The sequence below is a fragment of the Onychostoma macrolepis genome, chromosome 23 (genome assembly GCF_012432095.1).
Source record: "Onychostoma macrolepis isolate SWU-2019 chromosome 23, ASM1243209v1, whole genome shotgun sequence".
Classification (NCBI taxonomy): Eukaryota; Metazoa; Chordata; class Actinopteri; order Cypriniformes; family Cyprinidae; genus Onychostoma; species Onychostoma macrolepis.
Genome location: NC_081177.1, coordinates 10,399,647 through 10,416,948, shown reverse-complemented (window position 1 = coordinate 10,416,948; position 17,302 = coordinate 10,399,647). Strand labels below are relative to the sequence as shown.

Genomic DNA, 17,302 nt, shown 5'->3' with positions numbered 1-17,302 from the left:
CAACACTGTCTTCGTCAATTAGACAGCTAGCGCTAATGATAACATGCTAGCAGCATTTCTTGACAGAACTGAGCCTGATTACTTGAACTGGAAGTCACTTCTCAATGAGACTCCTTTTTGTTTAATTAGGCTTGTAAATAATTATTGCAATTAAAGCCTGCAATTAGGAGACTGAAGCGGCACTATTAGTGATGTGACGGATGCTAGGGAGACCCCTTGGTGTGGTGGGGTGTGCACAAAAGCTACGACATTATGCAGTCATGCGCTGACAGCTAGAATGAGTGTTGATATGCTAGAACATTTTAATTGCAGATGGTATTATCTTGCCATCTTCACGTCTGATCCCTGAGACAACAGCACAGTCACTTGAAAGTCGCAGAAAAGTTCCTGTACACAACTGTGTAAGTTTCAGCGACTCTGGGGGAAAATAACAAGCTGGTTTCAGTCGTCTCTCCTAAAGTTCCTTCAAAGAAATAAAAACAGACACAAGTGATACAGTACATGATGTCTTTCTGGGATATAAGAAATTTAGAATTTTAAGACGCATGGAAGATCACTTTCTTGGCTTGCTTTAATTGCTCTTTCAAGCTCTGGAAAATTGAATGTGATCCTTATGTTTAGTGTAAGTATTAACTGCCTCAGATGCTTCTAAAACTCAAAAAAATCAAATACAAATGAAATAATTTTGAGATCTCTAGACAGATGTTTTGCTTAGAAATTTCTCTTTCAGTACTTCTAAAACTCCTTAAGAAAGAAAAAAAGACAGAAATGTGATAATTCTGAGATGTAAGGACTTAAAACTGAGAAAGTAGTGAGAGATGCATGAGAGATCTCATGTGTTGCTTTAAACTCTAGGAAGATTTATTTCTCAGAAGTCACTTTTTGAAAGCTATAGTGACTCAATTGTTGACAAAGTTGACATTTAAATAAAACATTGCAGGCAATCACAATTGACCTATCAGTTTTGATACATTTGTATCTGATCTCGTTTCATTTGACTAATTTTTTCACTTCTCCTAAGTTGCTACTTAAATGAAACATTGCTGAAAATCAGAATTAATCATTGAGCTATGAAAAAGAAAACAACAAAAATTGTCCTTTAGAGCTGAAGACAAGACAAAACCAAATTAACAGTTTTGACTCCTTATATCCGAGAAGCTCTTAAAAATCTGGCAATAAAACAGAAATAAATTAGACACTCCTGAAATAGGAGTCAAAACAGTTTGCTTTAATTTCAATCGATCGCTGAGGTTGCTCTTTCATAGATCATTTGAACTTTTCCAGCACTCTTTTGACCATGTTTTTCACAAAGCAGCAGGGAACGTGTTCAGCCACTCATCACCGCTAATGCTTGTCAAGCCGTTTTACGCTATCGACATTTCTCATTGGGTGGTCCGACTCGAGATTGATGCACAACAGAAAGATTGCAAAGTCGAATGTACCTTCTTACCTCTGCTGCTCTCTGCTTACTAGCCGTGTTATCCTGCGCCCCCGCAGAGCCACCGCTCTCTTAACAAGGCACCCAACGGCCCCTAAACAAGCCACGCAAGCAGATCTCAGGTATCCACCACCTCATTTGAGACTATTAAATCAACACCGCACTGAAAGCCCCCTAGAGGCCTGTGAGACAGTGACAAGCATTCAGCAGGTACAACCAGCGCCGCTAGCGCCTACCCTCTACTAATAACACCCATCGTGACACTGGCTTGTCTCCGTACGCTGTACTAAATCTAGCACTAGCCTGACGGGTCAGAGGCCGGCGTAGGGTGCAACCAGGTTGTTTACTAACAAGAACAAAGACCTTTCACCTAAAGAGCCCAAATTCTCGGCTGAACAACAGGCAGCGATAGTTCACTGTGCCGCGGAGCAAATTATTTATTGACAGCACAGCTGCCGCTGGGGGCAGAAAGGAGGAGGGATGGAGAGCAAGAGAAAGCACCTTCAAGGCGATGCGTATTTTAATTAAACACTTGATGGGGGCTGACAACAGTTTTGCTATCAAATAATGAGGTTAGGACTGGCCAATGGTTCCTGTGCACCAAACCTGATTAGTGCAAATCCTCGCTTAAGTCAATTAGCGATGCATTAATGCGAGAGGAAAGGATGCATTTCGTGCTCCACCCCAAGGTTTCGTTCTAGTCTCAAAGGTGTATCTTGCAATGGTGACCATATACAATTGACCTTTAGGTTGACCCTGGCAGTTTGATACACTGTGCCAGGTCAGCCGCTGACCCAAAGACCGCAATATACGCAGCATTCAGGCGTAAAGCCTTCAGGTGTCCGGAGAGAGTGTGAGATTGGAACCAGCTTTCACTGAATGAGTCCGCTAAATAGCTTCATCAATAACGCTGGACGCAGGATGTATCGACAGGGGCATTTATCCTGATCTGTCCCTCTGTCAATAGCAAGTGAAGCCATCAGGCTGACACTCAAACGTGCACCCTATCATTGGAATTGATTCTCCCCACCTGTACTTTCTCTCGTGCAAGCAGTGACCCCCTAAAAATCTGAAATAACAAGCAATATCGTATCAATCAGCTCTGCCATTGTGCTAGGAAGATAGTATACTAGCAAGCTGTGATGGTTAATCAAGAAGAATGATCGACTTAAGCAAAATGCACATGCTAGCAGCTCATCACTGTTCGTTTAATGGCCTGCAGATGTCAGGCAGTCGTAAAGGCCTCTATGTGGCGTCAACGACCTTTTGTTATCAGGTGTCACAGACTAGCATTGTCCAAGCCCTGTCGTCCATATAAACACAAGGGCTGATTTCATGAAGTGGAAAGTGTAAATCACCAGTAAAATATATTTTAGAGAGAGAGAATTTGAATTTGTATAAAAGTAAAACTATATATATATATATATATATATATATATATATATATATAAACAGTGAGATTAGCAGTCTTTTAATTTTTTATTTAACTTTGAGGTGAATGTCTATCATGGCGAAACAACGATAAACTAAAATTTTTAGAGCATTAATTAATCTAGGCTAATCTATCATATTTCATACACAGTGGTAATTCAAAATGCTTTAATGAAGTGAAAGAAAACTACAAGACATATAAAACATTTTAAAATCATTAAACAGAAAATACAAATGAAAATATACATTTTGGAAAATATTAGTGCTGTCACATTTAACGTCAACGATTAATCGCAATTATTTGCATCCAAAATAAAAGTTTACATTTACATAATATATGCGTGTGTACTGTGTATATTTATTACGTACATATAAACACACACACATACATGTATATATTTTAAAAATATCTACATGTATATATATTTCAATATTTATATCTAATTTATAATATATGTAAATAAAATATTTTACATATAAATACGACATATTTTTAAAAATATATACATGTGTGTGTGCATTTATATATACATAAATATACACAGTACACACACATATTATGTAAACAATCTTTTATTTTGGATGCGATTAATTGCTAGACAACACAAGAAAATATACATGTTCATGATTAATTCAGGTTTCTACATAATACATTGTTTATTTATATAACTTGACATGTTATTATATGTCTACTGTGATGTAAACAGAGATATGTGATACCTACTTTGGATAAGCTGGACTGCTCCAATTTCTTATGAATACAATGGATCTCATTTCTCATTCGTTATGCTTAAAAGAAGGAAGATTTTCATTCTTCCCCGTCAATTACCATGGCAGCTACAGTTAATCTAAGTCTTTGTCCAGGGCAGCATGAATGACAGTGATTGGTGGATAGAGGGGAGACGGAGGTCGCTGGTCAAGACACTCTCCTTGTTCCCATTTTTTAGCAAGAGCAGCTGCACTTTCACAGGGTGACCAGAGGTCATGAAAATGCTAGGGGCATCTGAGGCCGAGAAGGCACTTTTTTATTTTCAAATTTGCCCGAACTTTGGGCATAATTCCTCAGTTTATCTCATTGTTAGGTCAAGCTTGTTATACAGACTAAAGTAAAACAGAATTCCAGGCTCCAGGTCTCTTCCTGTGCATTGTGTATGAGAATCAAGAGCTGAGTGCGCGCACTTCTGTTAAGTGAATATTAATGCTGCTTTGTTCTCATTAATCACATCCTCTGCTCTGTTGATTTCCTGTTAGCCCTTTCATCATATACACCCCCATCCCCCTAACCACGCTACAGTCACCCAAACGCTGACATCCAGACACATGCGCACACATTTACAGAGCACCACACACACAGAGAAACCAGTGGCTGTCGGCCAACTCAATCTGCATGCAGTATGAGGGGCAGTTCAAACCAAACAAAGACAAACAAAAGACTCCAAAGGCACTGAGCGTAAATCAGAGGATAGATATGATTTCTGGGGGGCACTATCTGCACAGACAGGACTTCAGTTAGTTGACATTTGAACATTTGCATAAATGAAGCAAAATCAAAAATGTTAATAGGACTGGTTGATACTATTTTTTCTCAATTTTTTCCCCCTCAGTTTAATATAAAGTACTATCATAAATAAATGTCTTTTAACAACTTTTAATTTAAATAAATTTATTTTACCTTTAGTACCTTTTTTTTTTTTTTTGCATTTCTGCACATTAAGATGAACCTGGAGGCTCAGAAGTATTTGCTAACAGTATATTTTTTTCACTTCGAAGCTAGGGATACACATTCAATAAGATTTTTAATCACTAATGTATACAATGAATTTTTTTTTATTTAAAGCTAGTGATTTGCATGAATTCAATCTACATCAAAATATTAATAGTTTAAAAAAAACAGTACTGGACATTAGGGATGTAACCATATCAAAATCTCACGATATGATAATATCCCGATATGAAATCCAAGATACAATATTTATTGCGATATTTAAAAAAGACAAATGAAGAATTGGAAAAAAAGACAATTTTGTTCAGTTTAAAGTTAAATTATTCTATCTAATGCACTTTGAGAGTTCAAAATTAAGAGCTCCAACCCATGTTCTTAACTAAGAAAACATAAGTAAATTTAACAAGTCAAAACAAAGTCAGTAAATTGACTTGTACCTGAACTTTAAAGGGGACTCAACCCTCTTTTTATTTGTGGTATACTGTCTCAGTCTAAATTACATTCCCACTGGTGTTTTAGGAAGCCAAACAAATTAAAATATAATAGTAATACTGACAACAGTGACAGTAATTGTAAAACAATTGCACTGTAAAATAAATGAAAATGATTATTTCATAGGTATATTATTTTTGCTTTACACTACAGTAGGGAAATTACTAGTGAAATGCTGTAATCATCTGTTGCGAAAATAAAGCCTAACTGGTGGCTGTTGCATTCCCAAACGCGCGCTAAACTCACAGCATGTGCAATAAATGAGTTCACTGCATTCATTCACTGTGAATGGAGCCATTTTGAGGCGCGGAAAACACCGGATCAAGAGCTGATCGCCTGAACTAAGTTTGCGCTTTGCTTTAAAACGCGCAGCGATATGGGGTTAGATCTCTACCACAATTCTGAGCGTGAAAGCTCATATTTTGAGCATGCAAAAGTGCATTTTGCACGTTCGCAAACTGAGTTTTGTGACCTATTATGACCACGATAATAACTAGACAGTTTTGCTATCGTGATACCACGATATTGATAATATTGTTACATCCCCACTGGACATTGGAATTATCAATGCTTCAAGATCAATACGCCATCCCCTAAATGTCAAACTACATTTTTTTTTCGGAATAGAAATGTAACATTCAATCATAAATGCCTCCATTTGCGATGGCTCTAATTTTAGTTATGCCAGTGCCGAACGCGGAAATGATTTCTGAGTCGACAATCTTCAGCTGGATAATGGAAGGAGAGTGTTATTTTAGGAGCCAGCTGGAATGGACTGTGGAAGAGAGGAGAGAGGCTCTAAACAATCTCACTCCGGGTGAAAAATCCCATTTCCCTGCGTTTGATAACCACACAGTTCATTTCCTACATTTCCTGAACAAAGGTAGCACAGGCCCAGAATGTCCTTCTGTGCGAGCGTGTGTGTGTGAGTGAGTGAGAGATCAAAATGGTAAATACATGCATATGATTCGAGGTACAGTATGTGTGTGCGCCAAAGGAGGCTAAGGCTATGCAAAAAGACAGAGCAAATAATCTGGTTCTTCAAGATGGGGAAAAGGGAAGCCATGCATGGATTTTAAATTTCACAGCTGAGCACTTGGGAGAGAAATTGCCAGGGCAGAAATACGGAGGCTCCTTTATTTGGTTGATGATCTCGGTTGCGTTGCTTTTATGAGCAGGGGTGGGGAGGCGAGAGTAGGGGTCGAGGGGAAGAAGCAGATCTTGGATTCTCAAGTTCAACCTAAACGTTTCTCACTATATGACTGACAGCAGCATATGCAGAGAATCGGGTTTGGTTGTGAAAGTCGACACTTCACATTTACAAGCTTCTCCACATTAGTCACACCAACGTAAATTTCACGCCACTCTTAATAGTTGGTGTGGGATAGACAATGAAAAATCTTGAGCTGGGTTTTTAAGGCCAATTCATGAAATCAAACTACTGTGCAAAGCTTTACATCTCTTCTGGATGCCATTGATGACTCATAACGCATGTTCAGAAAATAAAAATATTTCAACAGACATGTTCACATCATATTACGTGTTTTTGAAGCGATGCTTTCAGTGCTGTGAACGAGTGCTTGCCGATTTTGACCCATGGCCTTAGCGGCACTGATAATTAAATGAATAAATGATTAATTGTGATTTGCTCACCACTAATGTGGTGGGAGTTAATAACAATTTTATTGTGCAACTGATTAAACGACCAATCAAAACACTGCCAATCTATTCTCAAGCCCTCTCCAGCCTGATTGAACAATAACTGGCACATTGTTATGACATTTTAGTTATCCGCATCAGATCTTTCAATTAAATTTAGAGCAAAATGTGCTATTTATAGATTTGTAGTGGATAGAAACAGAAAACAGAAAGCGCTGAACACCACATAAAAAAAGTCTCACCACACCAAAAAGTCTTTGTTTTGGAGTTTCGTGTGCTGATATGCAAAAAGGTAAGTCAAATAAACTTGCAAGGCAATATGTCTTTCCTCCTCACAGTTTGCATAAGGGTTTGGTTTACACGCTTCGATGAGAGTGAGCGGAGTTGGTTACATGTGTTGGATTTGCATATGGCAGCAGGTGTGGCTTTGCTTGTCCCAAGTGCTCAGGCCTCATTTGATTGTGTGAGGTCGCACAGATGACACACAAGCACTGTTCCAAACCCTAGTGAGCTCACGCCACAAGTTCGTCCAAAATGGCAGATATATTTCACATGCATTGTATTTTCTTCAATACTGAACAATGTGAATAAAATGTACAACAATTTTACCAAATATATCTGTATATACTATGCACATTGTAATATTTACATGATAGTTTTATTTATAGTTCACTTTATGTAATATCTAAAATACATTATAATAACACAAAAAAACAACACTATACTACATTGCACACATATTATACATCTATCCAGATAAAATCTATCTAATTTATCTATCTATTATGTGTATATACAATAAATATTATACTTAGACTACTTAAGGATAGATAGATAGATAGATAGATAGATAGATAGATAGATAGATAGATAGATAGATAGAAAGACAGACAGACAGACAGACAGACCGATAGATAGACAGAACGATCGATAGAACGATAGATAGAACGATAGATAGAACGATAGAACGATAGATAGATAGATATATACTGTAGATAGATAGATAGATAGATAGATAGATAGAACTACAGATCTGTTGTAGAGCACAGCGAGCACAGTCTGGCCGTAGAGACGGGCCGGTGCAGACAGATATGGCTCTCCCGTGAGGAGAGAATCTGCTCCCACTGCAGTCTGGGAGAGATCGAAAGAGAGCTGCACTTCCTCACAGAGTTCCCTAAAACATCAGAAACCACTACTATCCCAAAATAAACAAAATATTTCCCCAATTTAATAATTGCAGCCCAACTGAAAAACTCTCCTTCATTCTTGGTGAAAAATCTGAATGCGCAAATATAGCGGCAAGATTTATAGCAGCCTGCCAACTCCTGAGGGACAGCCACAGCCAAGAAACCAATATCCAGTAAATATATGGCTAACTCAGTTAAATAATACATAAATAATCTTGTTACACAACCTTTACTATATCATACATGTATCATATGTTTTAATGTCATCCTTTTAATATTACTTGTTCAAACGTTATTTCAATTGCTATATTGTTCCAAATAGAGTGGTGGAACTATGATGTCACTTTGTAGGCAAAAACCCGGAAGCGAGTGCATTTTAGCACTTCCGGTTCCATCTTCCCAGAGTCAATGGGTTTTTTGAATGGGATTTTGGAAAGGTCCGTGGTTCACACAGGCTCAAGATACTTTCACGTTTTATTCTACGACATAAAACACACCAGTTACACCCACTCGCGATTTTTTTTAAACCGTTACGTTTCTTAAAAAAGACGGTTGCTAACAAGTTGCTAAATGGGACTACAGGCGCTGTCGGAAACATTTAACGTCATCATGCTGAACAGTTTATCAGTTTACAGTATTTTCCAGTTGTAGTATAATTTGTAATCCAATTAATTGTAGAATAACCAATGAATAGTTTCCCACATTTTATATTTTTGTTCGACAATGTTTTTTTGCTTTGCCCCGAAATGCAACACACGTTTTCGAATGGAAGATGCTCGTTTTATTGCTTTCCTACTGACATGGAGACTCTGGGTTTGTACCATAAGGTAAACTCGTACGATTATTTCATGTAAACACCACATTTACCGGCTTTACGTGGTTAAAGTTAAACTTTAATGATGCATAGTGCTTAAAGCCACGTTAAAATTAAATGTTTACGGCCACATGAAGCTATTAGAAAGCATATAGATTGATGATTTCCTAGAAGCAAGGATAAAATAACATTTTGTGTGCAAAATGATAGCTGAAATGTGGTAATTTATTCACAAAAATAAGTTTAATCTTACCATATCCAAAAACTCGCTCACTCTGCTGTTATTTAATAGATTAAATGCACTAGAATTTTATTGAATAGTACGTGGGGATACGTTTTTAATTGAAATATTCATATTAATCAAGGATTTATTGACTTTTAATGCACCTTATTTCGAAATGTACAGAAATACGTGCTTTCTAATGTCCTTTAGTTATGATTATTTCATTTATTCACTATACTATTTATTACTAATATCTCATTTCAGTTTTAGTTAGTTTATATGAAATGGTTCGTGTAGCGTGGAATAAAATTCATATATAGAGTAAATACTTTTCACTGAACACGTAAAAAATAAGTTTGAAACAGTTGTTGGGAGCGCGGTGGTGGTGACGTTGAAGGCGAGCGACCGTGGTGCTGTAGTTCGTTTATAGCCTAAGTTTAGCTTTTAAGTTCTGGCACTTTTATTTAGACTTCAAAATTTTGTGAAGATTATCTTGATGGTGTAAGTTTCATGAACTATGATTGAACACAGAGCTTATTTTTTACGATAATCCAAAAGCCTATGGAAAAATCCTATTGGCTTTTTGTCGTGGAACCAGTTTCATGCTAACAGCCGATCCACATACAAAGTGACATCATATGTGTGCTTTTGTCATGCCAATAAAGCAAACTGAATTGAATTGAACTGAATTAAAACAATAGATAGATTGCCTATAAGTGCAGCAGTTCAGTCCTTTATGAGGTTTTCTTCTGGTTAGGATGCTGTCTATGCAGCTCACAGATCGTCAGACTCCCACTCGTGTGCCATCAGTTTGGCAGAGAGGTGACAAGTAAAGACTGTTTGCAGTCGGCAGGAATGTAAAACCTAGATGAGATATTTTTGAAGCTGTCTTTGACACACATTTTGCAAATGTGCATGACATTGCTAAGTCTCCATGTCTCTTTCAACGACTCCCTTTTTGTTTCCCTCGCCCGCCGCTCTCTCCCTCTGTCTCTGTAAAGCTGTTATCAGCTGAAACAGCTCTGACCTTTCGTAGCTGTTAGCCTCTGGCTCCCTTTCCCAGCCAAACAGCCAAAGCACTTTATCACAAGACTATGAATTACCACAGAAAGGACACCATCTCACCGCCTGCGTGATCTAAGACTGCAGACGCTCCTGCTCTGCTCTGAAAGCTCTTTCTTTCAAGCCCTTCACAGACGTTCGGTAAACACGACTGACATAACCTGTGTTTTTGACTGCTCTGGTTGTGGACACATCTTGTCTGGAGCTCATTTGTCTTTCAGTTCCACTGTGTTGCTCTAACCAATAACTACGGACCATTAACATGGCATTCGCACATATAGACTGAGACAATGGGCCCCGAAGTCTATGAATGTGCGTATGTGTGTATTTCTCTATGTCAGTGAGAGGCAATCCGTTTGAAATCTATTTGTGTTCTAGTGAGGGATGGCTATGCATTTGGAATGAGCTGTATTTATGTGAGTCTTTGAGGAAACGCACGATATACGGCATCATAGAGAAGAATTATAGATGCCGAATGGGAAATGAGGTGGCGTGAAGCGTTTGTGGGTAAAAATGGAATGTGTTTGTGCGTGTCTTTCTGCATAAAGCAAGATTACATGCTGGTTTGAGCATGCTTGAATGCTAAATGCAAATCCATCGGCGTCTGATGCATGTGTGCATGTATGTAAATTTGTAATCTGTGTATCTGTACCCACACATCCATCTGTACAGTACTCTTCACATCAATCGCACACAGATACACTCACAAGCGCAAATGACCATAGACCTTATAACCCTTGTTATGACAACATAGAACAACATTTGCAACACATTTGAGTTCCATAATACGATACATTTACATATTCCAGAATAATTCGAAGGAAATAAGACAGGATGGGACTGGATTTTATCCATCACCAGACTGACTGAATCATGGCAAAGTATATATATATATATATATATATATATATATATATACAAAAATATAACTTTATATCTAAATGATGTCAGTGAAGACAGTGAAATAAATTTGTTTAAAAATGACCATCATCAGTTGTTTCACGTATTTTTACATTTTAGACAGAAAGATTATGGAAATTAGTTTATATACTTAAAATGTAGTTTTTAATATTTTTTTGGCAAATTAAAAAAAAAAAAGGTATATAAATAATAAATTTCTATATTTTACACTATACATTACAAAGCTGTGATTCTAAGTCCACTTCAGCATCCAAACAGATTTTTTTATTTTTACTTTTATTTATTTATTTTATTTGACAAATTAGTAGATTTTCTGGCCATTTAATGGTTATTGGCCATAACATGAAAATAACTATTGGCTTTTTGTTATCTCCCAGAATTTCAATATTGGGCATCCAAAATAATTGGTCAAAATTTTAGGTATATTAAATATTATATTATAAAGTTATATTATATTGGTACATTTTTTAAACATTTTATTAAATTGGTCCATCGTTTAGTACCAATCATTTCTGCTTATTTGAACATTTTAGACATTTTTGCTGTGATTTAGTGCTAACTTAAATGCATATATAATTGTTTTTTTTTTCTTTCTTTCTTTTGCAAATATTATTGTTCAATACTTCAGCTATATAAAATGTGATGTTATTACATATTATGGTCAATGACCATAATAGTATATATCAAACCGTTTGAAACCATCACTGTCCTTGTCCTTTTTTCTGAATGATAGCATGACAGAGCCTTCACTCTGCTATTTTGACTCCTCTTAGCCAGTGAACATACAGACAATACCACACACCCCCATGGAACTGCAAAAACTGCCCTAGTTCAGCCATTTTGGCTCTGTTTTCATTAAATTACACCCAATACGTGACCACGGTGAGCTCCACTCCGCCATGGCGGCTCTGTTTCCTGCTAGCATAAGAGCTTGTGCTGAAAGGTGAATGGTAATCCTGCTGCTCTGTGAAGTGTGAAGCGTGGCTACGCCAACTGATTCCTCAAACAGCAGTGCGCTGGGGTGACTGAGGCCATCCGGTCTTTAGCACCATTTTTTGTTCCTCTCAGCCCAACAAGTGAACGTCTCACACCTGCATCCTGAATATTAACACTACTCACAGAAGATACGGCAGGCATTATGAAGAGAAATACCTCAGAGAGCAATTGAGCCCGAGTCAGATTGAAAGAGCCCAGCGATGCCTCTCAACACAGCTGTTTAATAAGCTGTAATATTGAATTAATCACCTGAAACACTTAAAACAGGACAAAAGAGGGTGAAGAAATGATGGAACATGCTGATGGCTCTTTTACAGCGGGATCGGTCTAAATTACTGTGTGAGAGAGACGAATCTTTTGAGGTTTCAGTGAATACTATTCCCTAAAGACTGTTAAATGCAAGTGAAGAGATTCTCTCTCTCACACACACACACACACACCTAACCCTAACTATGTATAGCTATCTTTGTGAGGACATACATTGACACAATGCAATCTCTAGCTCCTTACCCTAACCCTACCCATCAGAACTAAGTGCCTCACCCAAACCCTTACCCTAAACCTACCCTTTACCCAATTATAACCTGACCCCTAAAACCAAGTCTTGACCCTCAAACAGGCCTTTAAAGGGGTCCCAGAAAGTGAGGACCGGCCAAAATGTCCTCACTTTACAAGATTGTCCTCACACCGATGGTCTAAAACTCATATTTAATAAATAAAATAACTTTAACTTAACCCCCCGCCCCCCACCCTAATTACAAGTACATTTGGACTTGTCCCTCAGTTTGCAAAGAACTGCATTTACAATGAAAGTACATGGAATAAGGATAAATGCATAAACTACAGTATATTCAGTTTTTGTTTGCTGCTTTTGCAAAATGAGGTACGAGTCAAAAATTTATTTTGTGATAAATGACAGCATTCCACATATTCTGTCAGAGTTTACCTTATTTAAATAAAAAATAAATTGGATCTTAAAGTGTTTTTACAGTGAGTAAGTGTATGAGTGAGAAAGAAAGAGAAAAAGCAGAGTCTTTGTGAGTCTATCCCCGCTGTTAATTCATTGCCACCAGGTCTGGGTGATGCAAGGGCCTGGGACTCAAGTCACAAAGTTGATAAAATGCTAGGCTCACTTCTACATCCCTGGTGAGGGTGACAGGATGTGTGCGTAGACACAATGCGCTGACTCAACAAGTCTCCTTCTCCTTTCTCCTGATCTGCCACTACACGTGCTGCCCAGAGGGGCTGACCCAGCGGGCCGTGCGTGTAGCGATATGATGTGAACCTGTCAGCCCGCTGTGCATTAAACCACCGCTCTCATTACCAGCTCTTCCCTCCTGCCACACCCGACTCCATCCCGCTGCCCACGCGGCACCCAGAGGGGATATCAAACCTCTAGAATGGATGCTAAAAAAAGCCTGTAGAAGTAAGCAACCAGCCTGGTCATCCATCTCAGAGCAGAGACAGTATTTTCTCATTCTTTTCTCCTTTAGAGGTTCTCTCTCTATTTTTCTTTCTTTCACTTTATTTTATAGTCTAAAATAGGGCTGGGCGGTATGATAGTATATTGTTCAGAGCAAGAAATTAAAAAAAAATTATTGCACTTACAATTATTCAAATAATTATATATTAAGCTATTTAACAAACTCAAAATGAACTTTTAATGTAAGTTGGTGCATTAAACTGATTTTCTTTATTAAGTGATTATTTTGTTATTAATAGTTTTTTGTACAACAGCTTCAGCTTATCCAATAACACCATTTTGAGACTTTTAGACTATTTTGCTACATAATGTGAAGCAGCATTCCTGCTTTATTATGTGAAATATGTTTGGTATGAATTTCCAGTAAAAAACAAACAAAAAAAGAAATTATTTTAACCCAAAAAGCAAAAAAAAAAACAAAACAAAAAAAAAAAACAAACAAACAAAAAAACTACAACCTCTGGAGCTACAACCTATTTTCATATCCGAAATAAAAAAAAGGTAATTGTGAGATAAAGTTTAAAATAAGAGCTAATATCACACTTAGAGATATATAGTCATATTGTGAGATAAAAACTCAAACTGTCCTAAATTAAGTCACAGTGTGATATATAAAGCTGCAATTGTGAGAAATAAAGTTGCAAAAACAAGAACTTTTATTCCACAATTATGAAATTCAAGTCATGAGATTTAAAGCCGCAATTATAAGAACGCTATTGAGAAATAGTCACAATTACCGTTTTTACTCTGAGGCAAAAAGCGGGTTTTCCATAATACCGTGATGTATAGGGTTACTGTGATATAAAATGACTCATACTGCCCACCTCTAATCTGCAATGCATCCCATGGGAAGTGTTGTGGGTATTGATATTATATGAGCAGGGTCTCTCTCCATCTCTCTCGCTCTCTTCATTATGCTGTCGAGAGAGAGAGTGACCTTGTTCTCACTCCATCTCTCCTCCTTCAGCTGTCCCTCAATCACTCTCTCCTTCACTGACACAGCTACTCTACTCTCTTCCCATTGCTCTTTCATTAGTGGATGCTGTCACGTTCTCTCCGTCCTACAGCTGTTATGGATGGAAGAAAGACGACGGGAGGGGAAAGCATATACATGTATATATTCAGACCTGTCTCTCCGACATGACGTAGATGAAGCTGTTGTCTAGGGAAAAGGCCATGTCTCTGAGAATAGGGCTTCCGTCTTTGATGACTGGCAGAGTTTCATACTGGACGCCACCTTGAGGAGGACCGTCAACACGAATCTGAAAGAGAAAGAAGAAAACATACGATCATGAGCAGAATTGTATATATATATATTAACATATATTAAAATAAACATCTTACATTGCTACAAATATACCCGTGCTACTTATAACTGGTTTTGTGGTCCAGGGTCACGCACACACACACACACACACACACACACACACACACACACACATATACATATATTATACATTATAGATTAAAATACAAAAAGCAAAGGCAAAAAATTCGCACACCAATCCAAATGCAAAGTTTAAGGTCCTTTGAACAAAAATTTATTCCTGAAGATTTACATGAGGGTGACAACAAAAAGTGCACAAACAAAAAAGTGACTATGCACACACACACACACACACACACACACACACACACACACACACACACACAGTGTGTGTGCCCACTGATTGAATAATCTACACCATTTTAGATAGATTTTTTAGACTTTAAACATTATTACAGTAACTAAAGGGGTTTTGATCAGGTCAAAGGTAGTCTCAGAGCAATAAAATTAGATGAAATACTAATAGACGTCACAGGTTTCACATTAAACCGTCTCCACACACTGTTTTCACCCACCCCAAAAGACAATTAAAAGCCCAGGACACATTGTGGCTGTCCTGCATGGACTGTGTATGTCTGACTGAGGTCAGTCCTAGGTCATGTGTCTGTCTAGTAGTGCTTAACAATAGAGAACGAGGATGACTGAGGACGACCCTAATAGAGATCCAAAAGAGCAAAGATCATTCAACTAAACCAACCAGAGTTCAAAGACAAAAACAAATAACAACTTGTCATTCAACACAATTCTGGCCCAATGCACAGGAGAGGGAAAAAAGAAAAAGTGTTTTCAAGCATTAGTCCACTCTACTGAATGTAAAAACCATCTGTGAACGGCAGACTCCAAATCCACTAAACTGACATTTACAGCGCACTGACGTCCTGCCGTAACGGTAAATGTGTTCATACATAAAACATGTCAACCAGTCAACAAGACCCGCCTCCTCTTGTTCGGCCGAGCGTGACCCTGATACGACCTGCTGCGCGCACCGCAGGGACCTTATGTCACGGAGAACTGTGTGTCCAGTCATCCACAGAGGGCACTTTGAAGAACATACTTCATTTGCAGGCAGGAAGTGGGTCTGGCATGCTGGTTGTTGAGTTAAATGTTGTGTTCACTGGTCCTACAGGGGACTATAAAGCAATCAGACATGGATACTGCAGTAGGTTCTGTGGATGGAATTGTAAAGGTGATGGAAGCATGCACAGCTTTAAAGGCCAAGGATCCCTTGGTGGATAAAGAAATGAAGCAGTTAGATACTGTAGATACCACTGTAAGATACTGTATACTTTACACACTGTAAAAGGTCATGTAGACATATTAGTAATCATTTATTTATTTATAATTTTTATTTTATTTTATAATTTATTTCATTTATAAATGTTATTTATTTTAATGTTTTTAATAACTATTCTTTATTATTAATATATTTCAAAATGGGAAGAACAACGATTATACACACATTTACCAATAATATATATATATATATATATATATATATATATATATGAAGAGTTTGATTCCAAAACGTCATTTAAAAAAAAAAAAAAGAAAAAGAACAGTTTTGTATCTACCAAAATCAGTATTGTATCTGGTCGGTATTGAAAAGTTATTTTTTATTTTACTCAAAATGCGATATCTGCCGTGTTATTCTCTTATGTTGTCCTCATCTACTTTGTACTTTGTGATCAACAAACAAACAACAATTAGGGCTGCACGATAAATCGCATGTGATTGTCATGCGCATCTCATCAGTAAAGCCGGTTCTGTGATCTCCATCACGTGCTTTCAGATGGAGCGTCATTTAATACACAGAGCTGTAGATCACTGACAAGCTACGCAATATCATAATCGCAGATGAATCACATTCGATTATGAACGTGATATTATTATATATTATTATTATATAATTTAAAGCATTAACAAGATAACCTGTTGAATTAATTTTGGGGGTGATGACTGATTGAATGTAGGCTATTTGTAGGCCAGTGCCTGAATAAGATTAGTATTGACCAAGTTCAGAGGCTGTCATATGTGGATCAACTTAGTTTGTTGTGTATTTTCAACAGTTTCAATATGAAAAATAACTTTTATATTGATTCAATGGATTTATTGCATTTTGGAAAAAACAAAAACAAAAACATCATGGATTTATTGCATTTTGGGGGAAAATTACCAGTTTTTATAATAAATCTTTGAAAATAAAAATTGGATTTTAATTTTTAATGTTATTATAACCTAAAGATGCTATGTGAAAGTTTGAAATTAATCAAAATGGATTTATAGCGTTTTGGAACCAAACTCTTCATATATACACACACACACACACACACACACAAGGGCGTAGTTTTGGTTTGAACATTGGGGGGTTGAAGTGGACAACCTCTTAAGATTTATTTATTTGTTTGTTTGCTTAAATGTTTATTTTTGTAAAATGGTCTTTTGTGCTATGCACCACACATGCAAAGTTGGTTGATTTTGTAACTGCAATAAAGTAATAGGCTAGTTAACAATTACTTGTTTACATAGGATATATAATGTATTTTATA

The 17,302-nt window shown here is 37.2% G+C and overlaps 1 protein-coding gene across 5 annotated transcripts in view; it reads right to left on the bottom strand.

Annotated features, from left to right (window-relative positions):
• The window catches only part of plxna2 (plexin A2), a 209,177-nt gene that overhangs the window by 106,243 nt on the left and 85,632 nt on the right, over positions 1-17,302 (bottom strand). For 4 of the 5 annotated variants that reach the window (XR_009268738.1, XM_058762507.1, XM_058762508.1 and 1 more), the window contains exon 4: positions 14,557-14,691. Coding sequence is in view for 4 of the 5 variants with exons in the window: in XM_058762507.1 (XP_058618490.1) it covers positions 14,557-14,691 (135 nt within the window). In the remaining variant the exon portion in view is untranslated. Of the gene's footprint in view, positions 1-240; positions 464-14,556; positions 14,692-17,302 lie in introns of those variants that run through there. The other variant, XM_058762510.1, reaches the window with a different exon arrangement.